Source organism: Podarcis pityusensis (genome assembly GCF_964106645.2).
Source record: "Podarcis pityusensis genome assembly, chromosome: 2".
In the NCBI taxonomy this organism is placed as follows: Eukaryota; Metazoa; Chordata; class Lepidosauria; order Squamata; family Lacertidae; genus Podarcis; species Podarcis pityusensis.
The window spans coordinates 20481643-20505132 of NC_138029.1; the positions used below are offsets into that span (position 1 = coordinate 20481643).

General features: G+C 44.9%; 1 protein-coding gene across 3 annotated transcripts in view; it reads left to right on the forward strand.

Moving 5' to 3' along the window:
* The window catches only part of LOC308471035 (arylacetamide deacetylase-like 4), a 56754-nt gene that overhangs the window by 12022 nt on the left and 21242 nt on the right, over positions 1 to 23490 (forward strand). Inside the window, exons 1-4 of one of the 3 annotated variants that reach the window (XR_013982696.1) lie at positions 14534 to 14781; positions 17431 to 17611; positions 18201 to 18310; positions 20328 to 20689. Coding sequence is in view for 1 of the 3 variants with exons in the window: in XM_080994922.1 (XP_080851048.1) it covers positions 22433 to 22465 (33 nt within the window). In the remaining 2 variants the exon portion in view is untranslated. Of the gene's footprint in view, positions 1 to 6243; positions 6403 to 8040; positions 14782 to 17430; positions 17612 to 18200; positions 18311 to 20327; positions 20690 to 21741; positions 21850 to 22300; positions 22466 to 23490 lie in introns of those variants that run through there. The other 2 variants (XR_013982695.1, XM_080994922.1) reach the window with 2 other exon arrangements.

The following is a 23490-nucleotide window of genomic DNA, read 5'->3' on the forward strand; positions in this document are numbered from 1 at the left end:
CCCAAAGGCAATTACAATATCATCACCATCATCATCATCTCAGGGCAGTTCACAGGATAATATAGGCTATTAAAGGGACCTGACTGTTAAGTCCAGTCGCAGACGACTCTGGGGTTGTGGCGCTCATCTCTCTTTACCGCAGACAGCTGCCGGGTCATGTGGCCATCATGACTAAGCTGCTTCTGGCGAACCAGAGCAGCGCACGGAAATGCCGTTTACCTTCCCGCTGGAGTGGTATCTATTTATCTACTAGCACTTGACATGCTTTCGAACTGCTAGGTTGGCAGGAGCAGGGACCCAGCAACGGGAGCTCACCCCGCTGTGGGGATTCAAACCGCCGACCTTCTGATTGGCAAGCCCTAGGCTCTGCGGTTTAGATGACTGCGCCACCCGTGTCCCGAGGCTATTAAAGAGGCAACTAATAAACTAGTCTTCATTAATTTCACATCCACATTCACCAGAAAGCAGCAGAACAAGCTGTCTTTTCAAGTGGGAAACTTTTAATTAACATTGTTGGGGGCCTCTGCTTAGTGTGACTTATCTGTGAGTCACTGTTGGATAATATAGCAGTATACTTCTTGTGCGCAGGGGTGCCAACATGAATAAAATATTGGGGGGGGAATGTCAGGTAAGTCTCGCCCCACATAATCAATCACATGACACGGCGTGCGCACACCATTTGAATGGCAATGCCCATCAACTTGGGAGGGGGGGTCTGGCCCCTTCAAATATTTTATTGGGGGGGCCGAAGACCCCTTGGCCCCTGGGAATTGGCTCCTATGCTTGGGCGGAACTTCCATTTTGATTCCCATTCCAGTTACTTGCAATACGGGGATTGTAATCAGAACGTACCTTACAAAATTGCTGTCCCCTTAGCTCTCACTGAGGTCCAAGCCAGACAGGTGAATGTGTTTATTACACAGCTTTTTCAGCTATTCAGCAGGGGTGAAGTGAATTTTTCATACTAAAAGAAGCTCAGAAGGCATGAGAGTGAAGCCCAATCCTTTTCTGCCCTGCTTGTCCAAACCCGATAGCTGTAAGACATTCACCTACACAGAGAGGCAACCCAGCTCAGTGAACTGGTCTGGAGGAAACACACATAAAAGCAGTTGAGCACAGCAAAGTAAGTGTGTGGAGGGTTTCACGGCTATTCCCTACCTGCTCCAATGAAAGAAAGAAAGAAAGAAAGAAAGAAAGAACGAAAGAAAGTGAAATATACTCAGAGTCGAGAGTGGATTTCATGCTCTTTATTCAGCTCATAGTGGTGAGGAGGAATGAAAGTCCTCTCAAAGTATCTGCTTTATATACATTATTTACACAATGGGCTGCACGTGATTGGCTAATTCCGGAATTCTCCTGTAGGCCAATCAGGTTGTGGATTCACTTCCATCTGGAGCTGGATTGGGTGGCTCCTGCAGACCAATCATACTGCTGCATTGTTCTAGGACCAATCAGACTGCTGCATTCTGAATCCTATTGTTCTAGAACCAATCAGACTGCTGTATTTTGGATCCTATTCAACTCAGTACATAACAGAAAGAAAGAAAGAAAGAAAGAAAGAAAGAAAGAAAGAAGAAAAACATGCACCCACTTTATAACCAAACATGCACATGGTTTGGCCCAAAGCCTGTGGAGATATTCCTAAATCTGTTTATCTTCATCCTTTGTCCCTATCATCTCTCCTTCCTTCCCTACTTCTATTGTTTCTTTTGATAATTTTTTTTAAAACCTTGGGATTGTAAGACCTCAGGGCAGCAATATGTCTTCCCCACCCTTACGCTAGTTTCAGGCACCATCCCTGCTGAGGGTGCTATGTAATTTCGATAATAAACTGTGGGGTGGGGAAAGGCTTTCAGTTTTTTATGCTCCTTCTTTTGGGGGATATACCATCGTCCTCCACCGCTACTTATTTTTTTTAAAAAAAACTATAAATTAAGTGCTTTGTGTGATATATCTGAACATGTACTTTGGCGCTTATCTGCGCTTCGAATTCTGTCCTACACTTTCCTCTTCCCACCCAAATAATTGCCAGAGGCCCTCCTAACTGCCTGAACGCTAGGATGTAATTTATCTAGGCCTAGTGCCCTATCAATTTTAATAGCTTTAATTACCCAACTGTCTGCTTTGATTAAACATAAAAACCTTTTAATATAACTCACCACTCCCTCTCAGTATACGTACATAAACAAAAGCATTAGGAGCCCTGGTTAACCCTACAGTAAAGGGCATCTTATGCTTTCTGTTCCTGAACCATTTCTGTCATAATCCTAGCAGTTTCCTCTGTCTTTTAATTTTATTTTCACAAAAGTGTCATGATCTCGGTTGCTTTGCAGATAAATTAATGCGCCCAAATACTGTAGCTACGAACACAGAGAGTAATTTTTGATCACTTCCAGAAGGAGATGGAAAGATCTGCCCATTTTGCCAATCTAAATTTCAGTGATCCATATTCTGCAGCAATTTGTGATTAAAAAAAAAAAAATTGCAGCATTTTAGTGCAAATTTATGCTAATAAACACATTTTTGACTAACGTACACATGTTTACAAGCAATTTCCGTAATATGCATTTTGGTATCTTCTTTCCATGGATATCTTTATAGTTATGTGCACTTTTACCTAATACATTCACTTTTGTAAACATTGGTTGATTGGCGAACTTCATTACAAAATTCGGTTGAGTGTGAATTTCAACAGAAAGATGTGCTTTGGTTCATCTATTTGGAATGAGCAAATTTGAAAGATTCAGATTTAAATACAAGCTGACTCAAATTCCTCCCTCACCCCTACTTCCAGATCTTTAACTTAAAAGTATGTAAAAGGCACATCCCTTAATTTCATGATTTCAACAGTGCAATCTTTCCTTATTTATCTAACAGTGCAATCTTATACTGTCTTCTCAAAATCCAGCCGGTATCAACATCACAGGAGCTGGGGCTCATCAGAAAGTCAGCCATCCTAAATGAAAGCAGAGTAGGCAAACTTAAAAGACTGATGGCAAGATATCGTCAGTATTATGAATATAAGCACAAATGGTGTGTTCAGTTCAATTGCTGAGTGACACTTGAGTGAAATACTGGAAGACCACTGTAAATGATACTGAGCTAGCTGGACTTATGGTTTCACTTGAAGGTAGTGTAGTAGTAGTAGTAGTAGTAGTAGTAATTTATTTATAGCCCACCCATCTGGCTGGGATTCCCCAGCCATTCTGGGTGGCTCCCAACAGAATAATAAAAACACTATAAAACATTAAACATTTTTTAAAATTCCCTAAACAGGATTGTGTTCTAAAAATCAGATAGTTGTTGTATTTCCTTGACATCTGATGGGATGTCGCAGGGCGGGTGCCACTACTGAGAAGGCCCTCTGCCTGGTTCCCTGTAACCTCACTTCTCGCAGGAGGGAACCACCAGAAGGCCCTCGGAGCTGGATCTCAGTGTCTGGACTGAACGATGGGGGTGGAGATGCTCCTTCAGGTATACTGGGCTGAGGCCGTTTAGGGCTTTAAAGGTCAGCACCAACACTTTGAACTGTGCTCGGAAACGTACTGGGAGCCAATGTAGGTCTTTCAGGACCGGTGTTATATGGTCTTGGCGGCCTCTCCCAGTCACCACTCTAGCTGCTGCATTTTGGATTAGTTGCAGTTTCTGGGTCACCTTCAAAGGTAGCCCCACGCAGAGCGCATTGCAGTAGTCCAAGCGAGAGATAACCAGAGCATGCACCACTCTGGCAAGACAGTCTGCGGGCAGGTAGGGTCTCAGCCTGCGTACCAGATGGAGCTGGTAAACAGCTGCCCTGGACACAGAATTGACCTGCACCTCCATGGACAGCTGCTGGTCCAAAATGACTCCCAGGCTGCGCACCTGGTCCTTCAGGGGCACGGTTACCCAATCCAGGACCAGGGAGACCTCCACCCCCCCACCCCCTGTCCCCAGAAAACAGTACTTCTGTCTTGTCAGAATTCAGCCTCAATCTGTTAGTCGCCATCCATCCTCCAACCGCCTCCAGACACTCACACAGTATAGGGATTGAAGGAAGGGAACCATAGAATTGTAAAATTGGAAGGGACCACAAGGTTCATCTAGTGCAAACAACTGCAATGCAGGACACTTTTGGCCAACACAGGGCTCATACCCCGTCTCATGTTCTGCGAACTGAGTCATGTGAAACAGAAAATTGTCATCCGAATCTGGATTTCAGTAAATCGTAGCTTCATGTCTCAGCAGCGATATTTCACCAGCTCAGAAATTGCCGTGAGAATGGGGCACAGGGATGCCCCTAAATGCCCAGTACACTTCTACAATCTACTCCTCCCTCCCTTCTGGGCTACATCTTTGCTCATGCTCAGACAGAAAGTACCCCCTCCCCATCTCTCTCTTGATATTCAGAAGGCTGGATCTAAGTACAGTACATCACCCCTCAAGTCTTTCCTAAACCATGCCAGCCACAATCTATTCCACTCTCTCATTAAGAAGGTTGTTAAAGAGTCGCTCTCTGGGATGATGAAAACCAAGCCGCAGTCTTGCACATTTGACACATTGGGCAAAGGCTGTGTTTGAAGGGAGCGTTTCATCTCCGTTCCAGGGCAGATTCCTGCATATAAATGTTTCATACTTTTCTGTTCTCTTGTGACATCTAATTGCTTTAAAGTGATAATCAATCCTTTTCATAGCACGCCAGTTTCGTCCCTGATCTGGCAAAGAACAAAGTGTCTTGCTTTGTGCACGCTGAGAGGACAAATCTGCTAGGAAGTTCTCCTCGGCATGTTGCGCCAGAATGAGCCAGAATTGCATGCATGGTGATCCCTGTAAAACCAATAGGTCCAATCAAAGGTGCATATGTAAACTTTTCAGGTCTGTGGCTAGTTATTTTCCCCCCCTTGGGGACTGAACATTATCCGGAGTGAAACAGCTATTCCAGCAGTTTCCCAGGCAGTTAAATTACATATTTTTCACCAACCACAAGCAAATATTTAGAACACACAATTTTAATTACATTCCTATTCTTATTAGTACAGGAAATGATGTGCTATTCATTCATTAAATGGCCCTCACCCAAGCTAGGCTAGAGCTTTGCTTGGCCTGGTACGAAAGCATACTTTATAAACATATCAACATTTATTTACCAACACATTACTAATAACAATAACAATAATAACAATAATTTATTATTTATTCCCCGCCCATCTGGCTGGGCATCCCCAGCCACTCTGGGCGCCTTCCGACAAAATATTAAAATACAGTAATGCATCAAACATTAAAAGCTTCCCTAAACAGGGCTGCCTTCAGATGTCTTCTAAAAGTCTGGTAGTTGTTCTCTTTGACATCTGGTGGGAGGGCGTTCCACAGGGCGAGTGCCACTACCGAGAAGGCCCTCTGCCTGGTTGCCTGTAACCTCACTTCTCGCAGGGAGGGAACCGCCAGAAGGCCCTCAGCGCTGGACCTCAGTGTCCAGGTAGAATGATGGGGGTGGAGACGCTCCTTCATATATACTGGACCGAGGCCGTTTAGGGCTTTAAAGGTCAGCACCAACACTTTGAATTGTGCTCGGAAATGTACTGGGAGCCAATGTAGGTATTTCAAGACCGGTGTTATGTGGTCTCAGTGGCCGCTCCCAGTCACCAGTCTAGCTGCCACATTCTGGATTAGTAGTAGTTTCCAGGTCACCTTCAAAGGTAGCCCCACATACCAGTGTGATCTGCAGAATATCCAAAGGCTAGGATCCAAAAGGGTATAAAAGCACACGTTCTGTGAACATATATATTTATCTCCCCGTTTTTTCTCTTTGGAAGTTGCTCTGCTCAAGATTCTCTCAAATTTCTCTTCACTCACCTCCAAGTTCAAAAAGTGACTGGGGGGATTTGGCATGAGAGTAGGTTAAAGTGAAATATTGGGTGAGGAGAGATAATCAGGTAAGACCCAGCAGCAGATTCTCTAAACATTTGAAATGTTCTTGTGGCAAATCCCCCAACTGCTTTTTTCATCTGCTCTTTGCAGATTTTGGGAGGCACCTTCTGATCTGAACAGGAATTGGATGGCAGAAACTGGGTGCACTCACAGAAATTAGATGTACACCAATCTGGACTTCAGCTCAGTGGACAGATCTAACTGTGCCTCCCTATCCTTCAAGCCCAGTCCTCCATCTGTGGTGGTGGGGGGAGAGTTGTTTTTTTTTTTAAAAAAAAAGAATTATGAATGACCTCACTGACCAGTTTATTTAATTTATATACCACCCTAAACCCACAGGTCTCAAGGCAGTTCACAAGTTGCAGGTCTTGGCGAAAAGTGAAGGTAGAACTTCGAGGATAATTAAGTAATATTCCACCCGGCCAGTTTGGATGCCAATAAAGGTTGCCACAGACATTTCTGAGATCATGGTCTTTCCAACAAGTGGCTTCTGTCCAGGTTTGCTAATTGTCTTACTTTAAATGTTGTGAGGATCCTATGCCCTTTTAAAATGTGTTTTTTTTGGGGGGGTGGGGGGTTATTGGGTTGTTGTTTTTATTTTGATTAAGTATTTTGTGGTTTTATATTTTGATTTTATTCTGTGAACCGCCCTGAGACCTCTGGGTATAGGATGGTATATAAATTCAATAATAATAATAATAATAATAATAATAATAATAATAATAATGGGGGTGGTGGTTCACAGCCAAATTGCAGCAGTCAGTGGGTAGATGTTGACTTCAGGGAAACTAGACATGTTTTCTAAGTCGGGATATGGGTATGACCAAGGCTATTTTTCTAGAAAAAGAGGTGCCAGAAACCATGAACACCTCCCTCGACAATGGCACCCTACTGAGAGGTGCTTAGAACTTGAGTTCAGTCGAGTTCTGGATGAAAAAAAAAGCCCTGGCTATAGAGACTCATTTGACCGCTCAGTTGCAAATGACAATGTTGACAAAGTAGGTTGTCTTGTGCCATCCATGTTCCCGGTGCTTTATAGAGTAACATCAGGAAAAGGCAGGCCTCTGCCACAAAGAGATGACAATGAACTTTAGAAATTGAAGCGGCGAGAGATAACGAAGTCTAGATGTGATCAGGGAAGAGTAACAGGATATATATGCAAAGGGAAAGGTGGTTACATATCGCCATTAAGCTGGTGAATTTCTTCACTCCGCACATCATGCCTTGAAGATCAATCAGGGTACACAATAGAGTGACGATTCAGCAATCACTTGCCCACCCAGAAGGCTCCAGTGTGAATCTCCCCTTGAAAGGTCAAAAGGGGAAAGATCCTTTCGAGACATGTGTGTACCGGAGACCAAGTAAACTTTCACATAGACAAAAATAACTGATCCAGCATCATACAAAGCACTGCCAAGTATTATGAGTCTTCTCCAGTGGCATGCTTGCATTGATGTCAACAGCGCTACATTCCTTCCCTTGGAATCTCGACCCTTTAAAAAAGAAATAACAACTTTCCTGCAATTTTTAAAAAAGCTTTTTGGAGCCCCTTTGGCACTTCACATTTCACATGAGCTGCTCAAGAGGGTGAAAAGCAGTTCAAAGAGAAGAGCATACTCTGCCTTTTGAGATGTGCTCAGTTGACAGGTATCATTTAAAGGTTGACACTGGGTGCATTAAGCAAAGTCCACAGTGCATGAACCTTCGGCCTGTGCCAAAAGGGTTTACCACTCTCTTTGACTTCACAAGGGCTCTGTATTCTTGCAGGGCTCAGATAGCGGCAGATGACAACATAGCATTATAGCCAAGAACTTTTAGAGCACTCCGAACATTAGTCTGAAATGTCTTTGCTTTGTTTCCTTTACAAGAGGGCGCAAGTGCCTCCAGGTTAAGCATCTAAACCATGTTCAAGTTTCCCAAACATGTTAGGAATGAGCGAATTGTGATGAATGACTTGAATAAGAGGGGCACTTCTCTCCCCCCAGTGAATTGTGTGGCAATAGTGAGGATATGGCTGGGGAGTGCAGGTGTGTGGATAGTTTGGGGAGAAGTGTGTGAGAAAAAAAAGGAAGGAAACAGTATATTTTGTTCTGCCAGAAGCGCCACTTTACAGAACTCTCTCTTTTTGTCCTATAGCTAGGCATGGGGGAGAAATTTGAGTACAGTTGTACCTCGGAAGTCGAACATAATCCGTTCTGGAAGTCCATTAGAAGAAGAAGAGAAGAGTTTGGATTTGATATCCCATTTTATCACTACCCGAAGGAGTCTCAAAGTGGCTAACATTCTCCTTTCCCTTCCTCCCCCACAACAAACACTCTGTGAGGTGAGTGGGGCTGAGAGACTTCAGAGAAGTGTGACTGGCCCAAGGTCACCCAGCAGCTGCATGTGGAGGAGCGGGGAATCGAACCCGGTTCACCAGATTGCGAATCCACTGCTCTTAACCACTACACCACACTGGCTCTTCAGTGTGACTTCCGAAACGTTTTGATTTCCAAAGCGTGGCTTGTGATTGGCTGCAGAAAGCTCCTGCAGCTAATCGGAAGTCCCTCCGGATGTCCGGGTTCCGAAAGAACGTTCAAAAACCGGAACACTCACTTCTGGTTTTTGATCGTTCGGGAGCCGGAACGTTCAACTTGCAAGGCATTCAGGAGCCGAGGTACGACTGTATTTGTTTATTTGATAAAATTCATACACAACTTGTTAAAACAAAAACTCAAAGCAGTTCAGTTCACACTGAGAGTGAACACTATGCCAATTCACATTTTCCAGAACAATAGGAGCACCAAGGCAAAGCAGTTCTCCAGCCAAGAATATGTACGAAAATGCAAATAAAGTGCTCATAAATTTGCTGACCCTCTGTGGTGGATGCCGTTGTGGGCGCCCGTCACAATTTTGGTGGCAGAAGCCCCGCCTCTTCGGCCACTTCCTGGGCAGCAAAGGATGTGCTAGGACTAAGCTTGCCGCTCGGTGAGTGGATTCAGCCCGCTCACACAATTGGCCAATCACGACCGGGCTTGGGAGCGGGCCACTCCCAGGGGATTAAAAGAGGACCAGTTTCCTCCAGGAATACTTGAAGCTGCGTCACCTTTTTGAGTGCTGCGCCCCCCAAATTTATTGTAAATAAAATCCACGTGTTAGGTGAAATTTCGTGCAAATATTGGGGAAACCGTGCAAGAAAATGCATATTAATATCCATGAGAACTTTGGGGGGGGGAATGCAAACTGATATCAAAATCAGATTGCCTGGAAAAATGAACTAAGAGAAACTGAAAGCGAGAGATTTTCCCATTTCTAGATTGTATTGTATACAACAAACTGCAATGAATTATAAGCTGGAAACAAAGTAACTCTGGTAGAGGCAGTAGGAAAATCTCTGGAATTTGGATGCCCAATGCCTTTATACACTGGGATGTCTTTTAAAAACTCGGGCAATTGTTCCGAAATGTTGCATACATCATCGTCCACCACCACCACTTCCCAATGATTTGTTGTATGCGTAGGAGCTCCCAAGCTCCCTTTCTTGGACTGGCCACCTATTTGTTTCAATGAAGAGAAGTCGCAGTGCATGAACATCCCTCTGCATGCACAGAGCAGCTCCTTCAATTGAAATTAATGGGCAATGTCATGGAAGGCTTAAAGGACACATCAGTCAAGAAGCAAGAGTTTCCCAGTACGTTTCCAAGCACAATTAAAAGTGTTGATGCTGACTTTTAAAGCCCTGAACAGCCTCGGCCCAGTGTCTCCACCCCCATCATTCAGCCCAGACTCTGAGGTCCAGCTACGAGGGCCTTCTGGCGGTTCCCTCCCTACGAGAAGTGAGGTTGCAGGGAACCAGGCAAAGGGCCTTCTCAGTAGTGGCGCCCGCCCTGTGGAACGCCCTCCCATCAGATGTCAAGGAAATAAACAACTATCTGACTTTTAACAGACATTTGAAGACAGCCCTGTTTAGGGAAGTTTTTAACGTTTGATGTTTAACTGTATTTTTACTGTATTTTGTTGTAAGCCACCCAGAGTGGCTGGGGAAACCCAGCCAGATGGGTGGGGTATAAATAAATAAATTGTTGTTATTGTTTCATTGTCGCTCTTAAACGAGAACAGACCAGCAACATGGCTCCACCGCATACTACGGAGTGACTAAGCTGCAGGAGGACACGATCCATGCAGACATCCCTGCACAAAAGCAAGAGATTTGTAGGCAGATCTCAGCACACCTAGGGCGCCTAAATCAGGGAACCCGTGCGTGCGAACCTGACACTAAGGCAGCGTTGCGGTGACGTTTCCCAACTCTATTCAAACAGCTTCTCAGAATAAGTACCATGCGCACATATGCAAACAATCACCACTTTGGTTTAATTTACATCCATCCTCAAATTATATAAAGCCTGGCTCGAATCCGACGAAACCCACTGGGAGCTTTATTATTTTTATTTTTCGCTCATTTCAGTGGATTCTGGACAGGGCCCTCACTGGAGCAAGCCAAAAACAGGAAACGCAAAGGTCAAGCTGCTTTTGAATTTTATAGAGAGAACTTAAGATTCCAGCAAACTTTCGGGAGAAAATCTAGTAGCAGAGGAAGAAACATGGCAACAGCATGCCAATCATTTTGGAGACACGATTAGGATAGCAGGGGCAGCCTTGACAGTTGTAGGGCAATGATGAAGCCTTAGCAATGTATCAATGGACTACTGATGTCAGTGCTCTTCGAACGCAGCCACAGCCACATGGAAGTCCTCTGCCCGTGGTGTGATCCCACACAGCTGGAGACTGTGTATGACTTGCACAAGCATATAGGTGGGGTCTAACACACTGGCTTTTCCCACGGTCGAGCCACACAGCCAGAAAGAAGTGAGTGGCACAGATTTCATCGGGGTGGACTATTTTAGAACATAGCTGCAGGCCTCCACACCACAAACTCCCTCCCTAAAAAGCTATCATGTCCAGCTTCAAGCTTCAAGGCTTCCTTTCCCCCAGATGTGGTCATATCCTCAGGGAAGCAAGGGTTCCTTTTGACCCAGTACAAAGACACGTTTGAGTAGGACAGGGGAGAAATTTGTTTCAGTTCACATTTAAAAGCAAACTTGCTTTACTCACATTTTCAAACGTTATGAGAGCCATCCTTTGAAATGCACACTTCTGTGAATTTTGCAGCGCAGCACTCGAGGCAAGTAATATGTGCAAAAATGCATTTGCTAGAGTAAAGCGTGTGTATGCATTCCTGTATTGGCAAGTGTGTGTGTGTTATAATTAGGGAAATTGCTTTGCAAAAAAAATAATAATTGCACACAAGTGTTCAGAATGAATCCACTGTCAGCAAGCCGGGTGGAATCGACAGTGGTACCTCGGGTTAAGAACTTAATTTGTTCTGGAGGTCTGTTCTTAACCTGAAATTGTTCTTAACCTGAAGCACTACTTTAGCTAATGGGGCCTCCAGCTGCCGCCGCACAATTTCTGTTTCCATAAGGTTCACCTAGTGTCACATTGTATATTGCACTTAGAATACATTTTAAATGTTTTATTTCCAGCTGTATAGCTGAGTCCAAGGAGAACAGGTCATTCGCAGATCAGAGAAAGACCGGGAAATACCGACTAACTTAACAGATAAAAGGGACCCCTGACCATTAGGTCCGGTCGTGACCGACTCTGGGGTTGCGCGCTCATCTCACTCTATAGGCCGAGGGAGCTGGTGTTTGTCTGCATATAGTTCCGGGTCATGTGGCCAGCATGACTAAGCCACTTCTGGCGAACCACAGCAGCGCATGGAAACACCGTTTTCCTTCCCGCCGAAGCGGTACCTATTTATCCTCTTGCACTTTGATGTGCTTTCAAACTGCTAGGTTGGCAGGAGCAGGGACTGAGCAACGGGAGCTCACCCCGTTGCGGGGATTCGAACCGCCGACCTTCTGGTCAGCAAGTCCTAGGCTCTGTGGTTTAACCCACAGCACCACCCACGTCCCAACTTACAGATAGTTTCATTATTAAGGGAGCAGAACAGAGATATATGGGAAACTTCCATTTGTCTAGATAAAGCAGTTGCCCAGACTGGCTTGTAACCCGCCTTTCCCTCTCTAACCATCTTTTTGTCAGGCCCTTCCCTCTGTCTACAGCGAGCCCGAAGAGCCCCTCTCTGTTTTTTCCTGGCTCTCTGCTTGGTAACATGCACTAGTTGCCATGTTTGGCGGGGGGGTGTGGCTTGCAAATCCCATTGCCAAGTCTGAGTCCTGTGGACTGGGGCACCTGCCTGTTTCCTCTTCTTCATCTTCCTCTAAGCTCTCAGCCTCCAGCACGTCCCAGCTCTTCCCCTCCTCTGGGGTGTGGCCGGTTTCCCACCAGCAGGAGCCAGGATCCAAATTCTCTCCCTCTGTGCTTTCCCTCGGGGCCTCTTGGTCAACCCTCCTCACCCAGCCAGTCCCTAACATCCACATGTGCAGAACTGAACCTGAGACTGGTAAATCAAGAAACAAAACCGACAGATTCACTCATCTCTCATTCCAAGCAGTGTTATAAGAAAAACTGCTCCCTTTCCCTTATGGGGTATCCCAGAGCCCGCATAGAGTCCTTAAGTGGGTTCCCTATCAGTAGGAGAAAATAACAGAGGCCAACCAGAGAATATTGAGAAGCAAAGCGATTAGTAAGCCTGATCTTTATTAAACTGTTGCAACAGGGTCCCCACTCACCACACGCAGGAGGGAGGAGAAACCTGAACAATGGTGTGCAAGCCCTTACACAGACTTTTGAAATTGCCTACCCTGAAGCCCAAGACCACCCCCCTGAAACATCATACATACACCACAGAAGGAGGCGGTCTACAGCAGAAATCCTGCCTGCCAGGATACCTGATAATGCTCACTGATTGCATTACCTGGGCAGCCTGGCTATTCTTTTGTGATAGTTAATACTTTTGTTCCTGAATCCAGGTCACAGGCTCACCCTATTCAGAAGAAGAAGAAGAAGAAGAAGAAGAAGAAGAAGAAGAAGAAGAAGGGGAGGAGGAGTTTGGATTTGATATCCCGTTTTATCACTACCCGAAGGAGTCTCAAAGCAGCTAACATTCTCCTTTCCCTTCCTTCCCCACAACAAACACTCTGTGAGGTGAGTGGGGCTGAGAGACTTCAGAGAAGTGTGACTGGCCCAAGGTCACCCAGCAGCTGCATGTGGAGGAGCGGAGACGCGAACCCTGTTCCCCAGATTACAAATCTACTGCTCTTAACCACTACACCACTAAGACAGGATTTGTAAGCGAAAAGACAATGGGAAGGCTTTCCCCATTTGCCTCCCTTACCGCAGAGGAATATTTGAGGTCATTGGGAGAGTCAAAATTGCTTCAGGATTGCTCTCCCGTACTATTTCAGACACATGGTTCATATATTTAGATACGTATGCATTTATGAACATTTATTCTATATTTGAGACCTTAAAATTTTTATAACACCAGACTGTGTTCTTGTTTGCTTGTTTCAAATTAAAATTGAACACTCAGGAGTATCCCTACTAGAAGCCCCACAGGCCTCACTACCCAGTGAGGCTAATACCATGCATGGATTCCCAGATGGTTTCACCTGTAGTCTATGCTGTTGCTGAAGAAGGGCTTGTATACGTTCAGTTTCCAGTTGCGTCTTGAGGCCCCAAGACCCACCCCCCAAAAATACACAGGGACCCTTATATTAGTTTAAGTTTTGGGGCAAATTTTGGCCACAACTTTATTGAAATAGAATCATGTGAGTGGTATTGGCTTAGGCATTGACTCCCCACTATAACTGACTCCACCTCTCAGGGTGATCGTCCAATGGGGTAAACCAAACGAGGGAGCAAGGTCAATGAGGAACAACCTAAGCTCACCCCAGGGTTCCTGTGGTCCTGGCATGGCCCTAGCCCCTCAAGCAGACTTCAGACGAGATCCAGGACCCCCAGATTCCTGGAGGGGCAGGTGATGGCCGCACCTCCCCTCCCCACAATCCAACTGAGCCAATGCCTAACCGCCACCTCACAAGTTGTGACAAGTTGCTAAGGGGTAGGCGAATACCAAATGGCTTAATGCCAATCTGCCAAATGGAAAAAAATTCCTACCCAGCCCCTGTTCCAAAACAGGCGACCCAAACCAAAGCAAGGCCAAGCAACTCTATCTAAACTAGGGAGGGTGGGCGGGTGTTCAGCAGATGCGAAGCAAGTGCCCCACTTGCATCACACTGCCGTTTTTAAAGCCCCTGGGATCACGCCACCTACTGGCTATTGGCTAAAACCCCTTGGCATGATCCCAGGGGAATGGCCAGGACTTCCTGCTCCTATCCCCCCTCCCCATTTTAACCCTGTCAAGTGAGCTCTTGGGTCCCGAGTGCAACCAGGACCCTCTGTTATGAGGATCCCATATGTTGCAGGATTCCAACTCTTCTCCCTGGCCACTGGCCATCCTGACTGGGGCTGATGTGAGGTGCATTCTAGCAGCAGCAGCAGCAGCAGCAACAACAACAACAACAACAACAACAACAACAACAACAACAACAAGTTCTCCAGCACCGTGTTAGAGCCACAAGTGAATTTACAGGCGAAGGCACTAGATATAGCCTGAAAATACTGTACTCTTCTCAATAAAACAGGAGAAGCAAAACATATTTTTCACTCTCCCACAAGCTTTTAAATGATAGATTTATCTGTCTGCTCTGGTCTTCCTCCAAGCAGGACAGAGATGTAACATACAACAAATCAGTGCCAGAAAACATTTCCTTGGCTGCACCTGAGGTGCCCAGAGCTAATTTACACTGGAGGTGAAGGAGATATTAAATCTTCTGCAAAGTAGCAGACATTTTTCCAGCAACGCAAGCCTGTTCTCAATTTTCCCAGAGCCTTGCGAATCCTCTTCAGCCAGGAGACTCAAAACTCAAGGTTAGCATTTCTTCCTTGTTTCATGTCTAACCTTGGGAAATTAACTCAGATCCTCCTGACCGCCCCATCCCCATTGCCCCCAGTTTTAATGGAGATCTGTAAATTGAGGAGCTTGGTTTTTAAACATCCCTGAGTTCCTTTAGAAGCCTTCCCATTGCTCAAGCGAGTAGAAGGCTTTGGGGGTTCCTAAGCCTGCCAAATAGCCCCTTATATGATTTGAGGAACACTGCTCCATTAAAGTAAAATAAAAATAAAAAGATCTCCAGCTGCACAATAGCCTAACCTTCTAAAAATTACGATCTGGCAACCATTATTCTGGTCCTTCCCTCCCTTCCACCCACCCCCACCCCCAACTGATTTAAGTGTGTTGACTATTCTAGGCTTTTCATGCTGAGTTAAAAGAATAGAAAAATCTCATAGCAGTTCTTAAACCGCCCCCCCCCCCGCCTCTTCCTTCCATTTGAATGTGGAAAGATGCCAATAGCTGATTGCCTATAAAGCAAAGATACCACCTGGGGTTTCTGCAGTCCGGTTATCTGCTGTGTTGTGTGAGCAGCTGAACATCCCAAGACAGTGCTATGGTTAACCAGAAACTATTGTATTACTTTACAACATTCCGTAACAGGCTCCAGGTCAAAAGCTAGCCCCGTAATCTTAACAATAACTTATCATAGGCTGTCTTCCTCTCTCGACTTGCAATTGAGTCCAGCACAGATCTATGTGCTGATGGATCTATATGATGGTGCTGCACCCAATATTGCCAGAATGGGGCATTTGGCTAGAAACTATTATTGCCAGAGAAAGGCTGTAAAACACAACACTATACTTGGTATCTTCATGAGTTCCAGCTGCCCCTCTTTACCACGTGCAGACTCTATATTCAGGGCCAAAGCTGGTTTGCAATGTTAAAACAATCGGTCAGAATAGTATACCCTCCAACATTTCTCTGATGAAATTAAGGATGTTCAATGCTATTATTATTATTATTATTATTATTATTATTATTATTACCACACCCATCTGCCTGGGTTGCCCCAGCCACTCTGGGCAGCTTCCAACATATATAAATAATAATAATAATAATAAAACGTTAAAAACCTTCCCTATACAGCATGGGTAGGCAAACTAAGGCCCGGGGGCTGGATCCGGCCCAATTGCCTTCTAAATCCAGCCCGTGGATGGTCCAGTGATCAGCATGTTTTTACATGAGTAGAATGTGTGCTTTTATTTAAAATGCATCTCTGGGTTATTTGTGGGGCCTGCCTGGTGTTTTTACATGAATATAATGTGTGCTTTTATTTAAAATGCATCTCCGGGTTATTTGTGGGGTATAGGAATTCGTTCATTTTTTCCCTTCTAAATATAGTCCGGCCCCCACAAGGTCTGAGGGACAGTTGACTGGCCCCCTGCTGAAAAAGTTTGTTGACCCCTGCTAAACAGGACTGCCTTCAGGTGTCTTCTAAAGGTTGTATAGTTATTTATCTCCTTGGCTTGGGGGTCGCATAACTCCATACCCTCCAACATTTCTCTGATGAAAATAGGGGCATCCTAAGAAAAAGTGGGACATTCCAGGATCAAATCAGAAACCGGGACGGCATCTGTAAATCTGGGGATATTCCTGGAAAATAGGGACACTTGGAGGGTCTGGAATAGATAATTAAATGGTAAAAGCTAGAGAGCATTAAAACAGGCCAAACAGAGGCTAGTAGGAATTGGTGGCATCATGGAGATAGATGGGGATGTCATGGAGACAGACAGCAGGGACAACCTGGTCATCTCCTGGAGGGCTATTTGGCAATTCTCTGCATTCCACATGAGCTTTTCTCAGCCTGAACCCCACCAAATAAGCTATGCAGAAGAAGGAGCAACTTGCTTTAGCATGTTGAACACCTACTTTGGGACAGCAAAGGATACAGGCGTGCCCCCAAGCTACGACCCTGGTCTTTCAGAGGAAGCCCTATCAAGACTAGGCAATCTCCCACCCATCCAATCTAGGGAACCACCCACTAGCAGTGCCTCATCTGGATTTGTGGGATGTAAAACACAGAGCAGTCAAGTACAACATCCCTAGAGTGGACATAAAAAGGGGATGTCTGGAACAACCAGTCGGAACTTCCTGTTTCCTCCTAGGCTGGGACAGACTTCCTCTACATGTGACCAGAGGTGAGCATGACCTCACCTATGTAGGTAATAAAACACCTCAGCGGAGGCCACCATCTCTCTCTCTCTGACCACATTCATCGAAGAAGCAACGTCTGCTTAGTCTGAGATGCTCTCAAAGGAGCTATCTCCTTATGGGATAGGATAGTTTCCAGGTGTATATTACTTTTGTAGCCCAAGCCTGCCTTCTGGGATCCATTTGTGAACAGAATGTGTAAGTAAACTCTTTTAATACTTTTATAGAAGACTGTGTCATGCCTATCTTTCTATGAGGGACTAAAGGAGAAATTACCAAGGAAACTTATTGTAGAGGCTTTAGCGAGCCTGAGCAAACGCATCCGCTGTGCAAGTTTAAAAAGGGGAATGTTACTCTGCTAAATTGTAGAACTTGTTAACACAAGTTGGAAAGGATATAGTCAAACAATATATCCTCTCCTGCATCCCTGAACATTTCCACAGGATTGAGTTTGTTTGTTGCCTCTCATCCAGTCCATTACTGAGGCAAGACACTGGTCCAGCACTTCCACTGCCTCACCTGCAGACGCAAAGGAGAAATAGAGCCGAGCGTCATCAGCATCCTGCGGACAACATACTCCAAAACTCTGGATAACCCCACCCAGCGGTTTCATGTAGATGTTCAGCAGCCACCTGCAACTCCAGGAATAACTCAGTAACCAGACCTTTTAATATTCCTTCTTTTCCCGCCTCCCCCCTCTCCTTCAGTACTCTCAAAGCTAGTTTTGTTTTGCCAGATTATCACCAATCAGGGTGACAAAGTCCCAGCACACTCTGTAACTCGAATTATACCAACTAAAAGCCAGGCTAGGAGTTCTCCTTGCAATTTATAGACTGGAGCATTTGGCTCAACTTACAAAACACTTTAAAAAGTGGAATTAAATTTTAATGGTGAAATATGTAATCACTATACTGTTTTATTATGCATGAGTAGGAAAAAAAGAAAAAGAAAAAACACACCAACGCTTTCAATTTAAATAATATCCAGCTTTTAAACACTATTAATGAACCTAGTGCACTCCAAATTAGAATTATGTACCCAAGTTTTCTAAATGTTTGGCTTATCCTAACAGTTTATCACCAGGGTCGCTTCTGCTAATGAGAACGGATAATTGGGAATTGATTGCTCTGGCAAATAAATGCCTTGGTGTGTTTAATTTCTTAAACTGACACACAGCAGGGGAAATCTATGATGCACTGCTCTATTCTTGTTGACAAGAAATTTATGGGAAATTTTGTTCAAGGTCGACTCTAGCTTCCATCTCCTATCCTGAGTTCACACATCACAGAAGAATGTCACATGACTGACCCTAGAAACACGTTCACAGAGAGAAGTGAACCATCCTCTCCACAGGTAAAATGGCAGGATGACATGCACATGCAGTAGTAGCTTTAAAGATGTGCCGCTGTAATACCAAATATTGCTACTAGGAACACCATAACTATATACAGTGGTACCTCAGTTTTAGAACGCAAATGCTTCCATTTTTGAACACACCTTGTAAGTCGAACAGCTTCCGCTGAGCATGTATTTCTCAATTTGGTTTTTCAAACGTTTCAGAACTCGAATGGTCTTCCAAAACAGATTACCGTATTTTTTGCACCATAACACTCACTTTTTTCCTCCTAGAAAGTAAGGGGAAATGTCTGTGCGTGTTATGGAGGGAATGCCTACGGGTGGCATGCCTACGGATTTTCCTCCTCTAAAAACTACGTGCGTGTTATGGTCGGGTGCGTGTTATAGAGCGAAAAATACGGTACTTTCGAAAACCAAGGTACCACTGTATCTGGAAAGCTTTTGCATACTAGGCAGTATTCTGCATGAATGCATCCTCACCAGGGATGCCCTGTTCTCATTTCACAGAGAGCTGTAATGTAACATTTGAACCAGCCTTGTGCAATTTCTACTAATGACTGAAGTACTGTACTAAATGTTGACAATGGGAGAGGCAACTCCAAAAAACCCCAAAAAAACCCCACACCCTTTAATATCTCTCCACCCCCATCGTTCAGCCTGGACATTGAGATCCAGCGCCGAGGGCCTTCTGGCGGTTCCCTCATTGCGAGAAGTGAGGTTACAGGGAACCAGACAGAAGGCCTTCACGGTAGTGGCGCCCGCCCTGTGGAACGCCCTCCCTTCAGATGTGAAGGAAATAAGCAGCTATCTTCTCTTTAAAAGACACCTGAAGGCAGCCCTGTTTAGGGAAGTTTTAAATATTTAATACTGTATTGTTTTTAACACTTGATTGGAAGCTGCCCAGAGTGACTGGGGAAACTCAGCCAGATGGGCATGGTATAAATAAATTATTATTATTATTATTATTATTATTATTATTATTATTATTATTAAATAGGATTCTTGAGTTCTACAGGAGTCCTTCTTCATCCCTCCAGAGAGCCAGGCATAAGGTGTCCAGCATGTTGAATTAGTACTCCAGACTGAAACCTACAAACCACCAAACATCTGAGCGGATTCTCATGCAGATCAAGCGTAGTTAAACAAGTTCCAATAAGTGCTGGAAGTGTAAAGAGAAAGAAGGTACATTTTATCATATGTGGTGGAATTGAAAAGTAACTGTTCCCCTATGAAAAAAAAATCACTGTACCTTCAACTGGGGCTCATGATATCCTGTCTGAACTAGCACAGATAAGGCAGGAGATCAGCAGCACCATAATCTGTGAGTGTGTGCCGTACACTGATTCAGTGCGCTGATGATCTACAAAAAGCTATTTGTTTAGATGGGCCCTTTCTTCTTCCCCTCTCACTTCAGAGATGGTTGATACCATGAGTGCTACATGCTAAGATAAGGTTACCAGACGTCCCCGTTTCCCGGGGACAGTCCCCAGATTTACAAATCAGTCCCCTGACAAAATCCATCAATTTAGTAAAGGTAAAGGCACCCCTAACCATTAGGTCCAGTCACGGACGACTCTGGGGTTGTGGTGCTCATCTTGCTTTATTGGCCAAGGGAGCCTGCGTACAGCTTCCGGGTCATGTGGCCAGCATGACTAAGCCACTTCTGGTGAACCAGAGCAGCACACGGAAATGCTGTTTACCTTCCCGCTGGAGCGGTACCTATTTATCTACTTGCACTGGCGTGCTTTCGAACTGCTAGGTTGGCAGGAGCAGGGACCGAGCAACGGGAGCTCACCCCATCGTGGGGATTTGAACCGCCGACCTTCTGATCAGCAAGCCCTAGGCTCAGTGGTTTAGACCACAGCGCCACCTGCGTCCCATCAATTTAGTAGGAAGTTGAAAAGTGTCCCTGGATTCATTGAAAAAAAATCTGGTAACCTTAAGCTAAGAACACTTTCCTATATTTGTGCAGAAGAGTTGCTGAGCTGAGAGGAGTATTTCTTCCCTTCTCCAGGACTGAAGGAGCCATGCTTCTATCTCCACTGACATTAAGGAAGAGGACACTCTGACAATTAGCATGCAACAAACACCCAGCAAATGGCTCCCAATGTTCCCCCTGAAAGGTACTTATTAAGCCTCTTGAAGGAAGCTTTTCCTGCCTTCTCGTGTGAGGCTCAGGGACACGTGACTGATGATGGATGATGCTTCAGCAAAGCTGCTGGAAATGGAGGGAGGCATTATTGACAGCTCTTCCTGCCGCATCAATATGTCAACATAAAGCAGGTCTCTGGTGGTAAATCAACTGCTGTGTTGCACAGAACGACCGTGGGGAGGAACCATGATTGCTACAAGCCACCGAAACTGGTAACAAAAAAGGTAAAGGACCCCTGACAGTTAAATTCAGTCATGAACGACTCTGGGGTTGTGGCGCTCATCTCGCTTTACTGGCCGAGGAAGCCGACATTTGTCCACAGACAGTTTTTCTGGGTCATGTGGCCAGCATGACTAAGCTGCCTCTGGCAAAACCAGAGCAGCACACAGAAACGCCGTTTACCTTCCCACAGGAGTGGTACCTATTTACCTACTTGCACTTTGATGTGAATTCAAACTGCTAGGTTGGCAGGAGCTGGGGCCGAGCAACGGGAGCTCACCCCGTTGCGGGGATTCGAACCGCCAACCTTCCGATCGGCAAGTCCTAGACTCAGTGGTTTAGACCACAGTGCCACCCGCATCCCTGAAACTGGTAATAACTCAGGGATAATCCACAGGTGTGCACAATAAACCTTTCATCAAGTCAGAAGGCTGTATGACACAATTCAGAGTGTTGGTGCTGACCTTTAAAGCCCTAAATGGCCTCGGTCCTCTATACCTGAAGGAGCGTCTCCACCCCCATCGTTCAGCCCAGACACTGAGGCCCAGCGCCGAGGGCCTTCTGCCAGTTCCCTCGCTGCGAGAAGTGAGGTTACAGGGAACCAGGCAGAGGGCCTTCTTGGTAGTGGTGCCTGCACTGTGGAACGCCCTCCCAGCAGATGGCAAGGCAATAAACAACTATTTTACCTATAAAAGACAACTGTTTAGGGAAGTTTTTAATGTCTGATGCTGTATTTTTAATATTCAGTTGGAAGCTGCCCAGAGTGGCTGGGAAAACCCAGCCAGATGGGCAGGATATAAATAAATTATTATTATTATTATTATTATTATTATTGCCAGTGCTTTTCAGGATGATACACAGAAAAGAACCCAGTTAATGAGCATTTATGCCAGCATGGAGTATGGCTGCTGTTACAGGGGAGATCATAGAATCATAGAGTCGGAAGGGACCCCAAGGACCATAGAGTCCAACTTCCTGCAATGCAGGAAAATACCACTGTCCCATATGGGGATCAAACCTGCAACCTTGGTATCATTAGCACCACGCTCTAACCAGCTGAGCTATCCAATGATGTAGGGTCCATTTCTGTCGAGCTGCAGAAATGGATAAGATATGAGTAGATTCTTCCCATCTGTTGTGTAGGGAGTCCACACATTCACCAAAGGTAATGGTAGCAGTAGTCACTTACATCTGATTTCATGGAGAAAACGATAGTCCCTATGTTCTCTAGGAGGTACAGTGGTACCTCAGGTTAAGTACTTAATTCGTTCTGGAGGTCTGTTCTTAACCTGAAACTGTTCTTAACCTGAAGCACCACTTTAGCTAATGGGGCCTCCTGCTGCCGCTGTGCCACCGGAGCATGATTTCTGTTCTCATCCTGAAGCAAAGTTCTTAACCTGAAGCACTATTTCTGGGCTAGCGGAGTCTGTAACCTGAAGCATATGTAACCTGAGGTACCACTGTATTGCCAGCTGAGCTCCAGCCAATCCTATCGCTCCAGTTGTTTACGGAAGTCCCAAAGCAGCTTTTGCCAACCTGATGCCCTCATAAGGATGTAAGAAGAGCATGTTGGACCACTCCAGTGTCTCATCTAGTCCAACATCCTGTTCTCACAGCAGCCAACTCGATGCCTGTGGGAAACTCTCAAGCAGAACCTGAGCACAATAGTTACCCTGCCCTCCCATGGTTTTCAGAAATCCCCTTCCGGGTGCTTTGATTCCAACTCCCATCACCTGTGATCATTCATCATGCTGGCTTGGGCTGATGGACATTGGAGCCTGGTAGCATCTTGGGGGGTCACCATGTTGGCAAAGGCCTTGTTGTTGTTGTTGCTATCTGCTTCTCCTGATTCGGTTCTTCTGCTGATGGGTTTGTTCAAAGTCATGAAATGTATTTTTCGTAATTTTTTTGTGCCGGATGTTTGTTGTACAGTGGTACCTCAGGTTAAGTACTTAATTCGTTCCGGAGGTCCGTTCTTAACCTGAAACTGTACTTAACCTGAAGCACCACTTTAGCTAATGGGGCCTCCTGCTGCTGCCACGCTGCCGGAGCACGATTTCTGTTCTCATCCTGAAACAAAGTTCTTAACCTGAGGTACTATTTATGGGTTAGTGGAGTCTGTAACCTGAAGCGTATGTAACCTGAAGCGTATGTAACCCGAGGTACCACTGTATTTTTGACTAGCTGTCTTCCATCTTTTTTATAAAAATAAAAATTGACAGCTGGTGGATAGCTCGGTCTGTAGAACATGAAACTCTCATTTTATTTTATTTTATTTTATTTTATTTTATTTTATTTTATTTTATTTTATTTTATGCTTTATTGAGATTAAAAAGCAAACAAACAGTCATCAAAAGAATAATACACCTTATCAAAAAATAATTACATAATTTCTATAGCGACTTCCGGTCACCCCATCATGGGTCCACAACATATTTGATATAACACACTTTTCATTTTCAATCATAACATATCACAATTGTCTTATTTTCCTAAGATTTTCTACTGTTCCACAGAAGTCATTCTGGGCCTGCCAACGACTTCAGATTTTTACAGTGCTCCCTAAGATATTTTTTTTACATGCCCCTTTCTTTGATAAATGTTTGTGCAGTGCGGTCTCTTAGTTTTCCCATCATCATTGCTAGTTCTGCATACTCTAGCAGTTTCGACTGTCATTTCAGTTTAGTCAGAATTGAACCACCTTTCCAATTTCTGTCTATTGACATTCTTGATGCTACAGTAGCATATAAAAATATCTTCCTCACCTGTTTAGGAATATCCAAGCCCATTATGCCCAAAAGAAAGG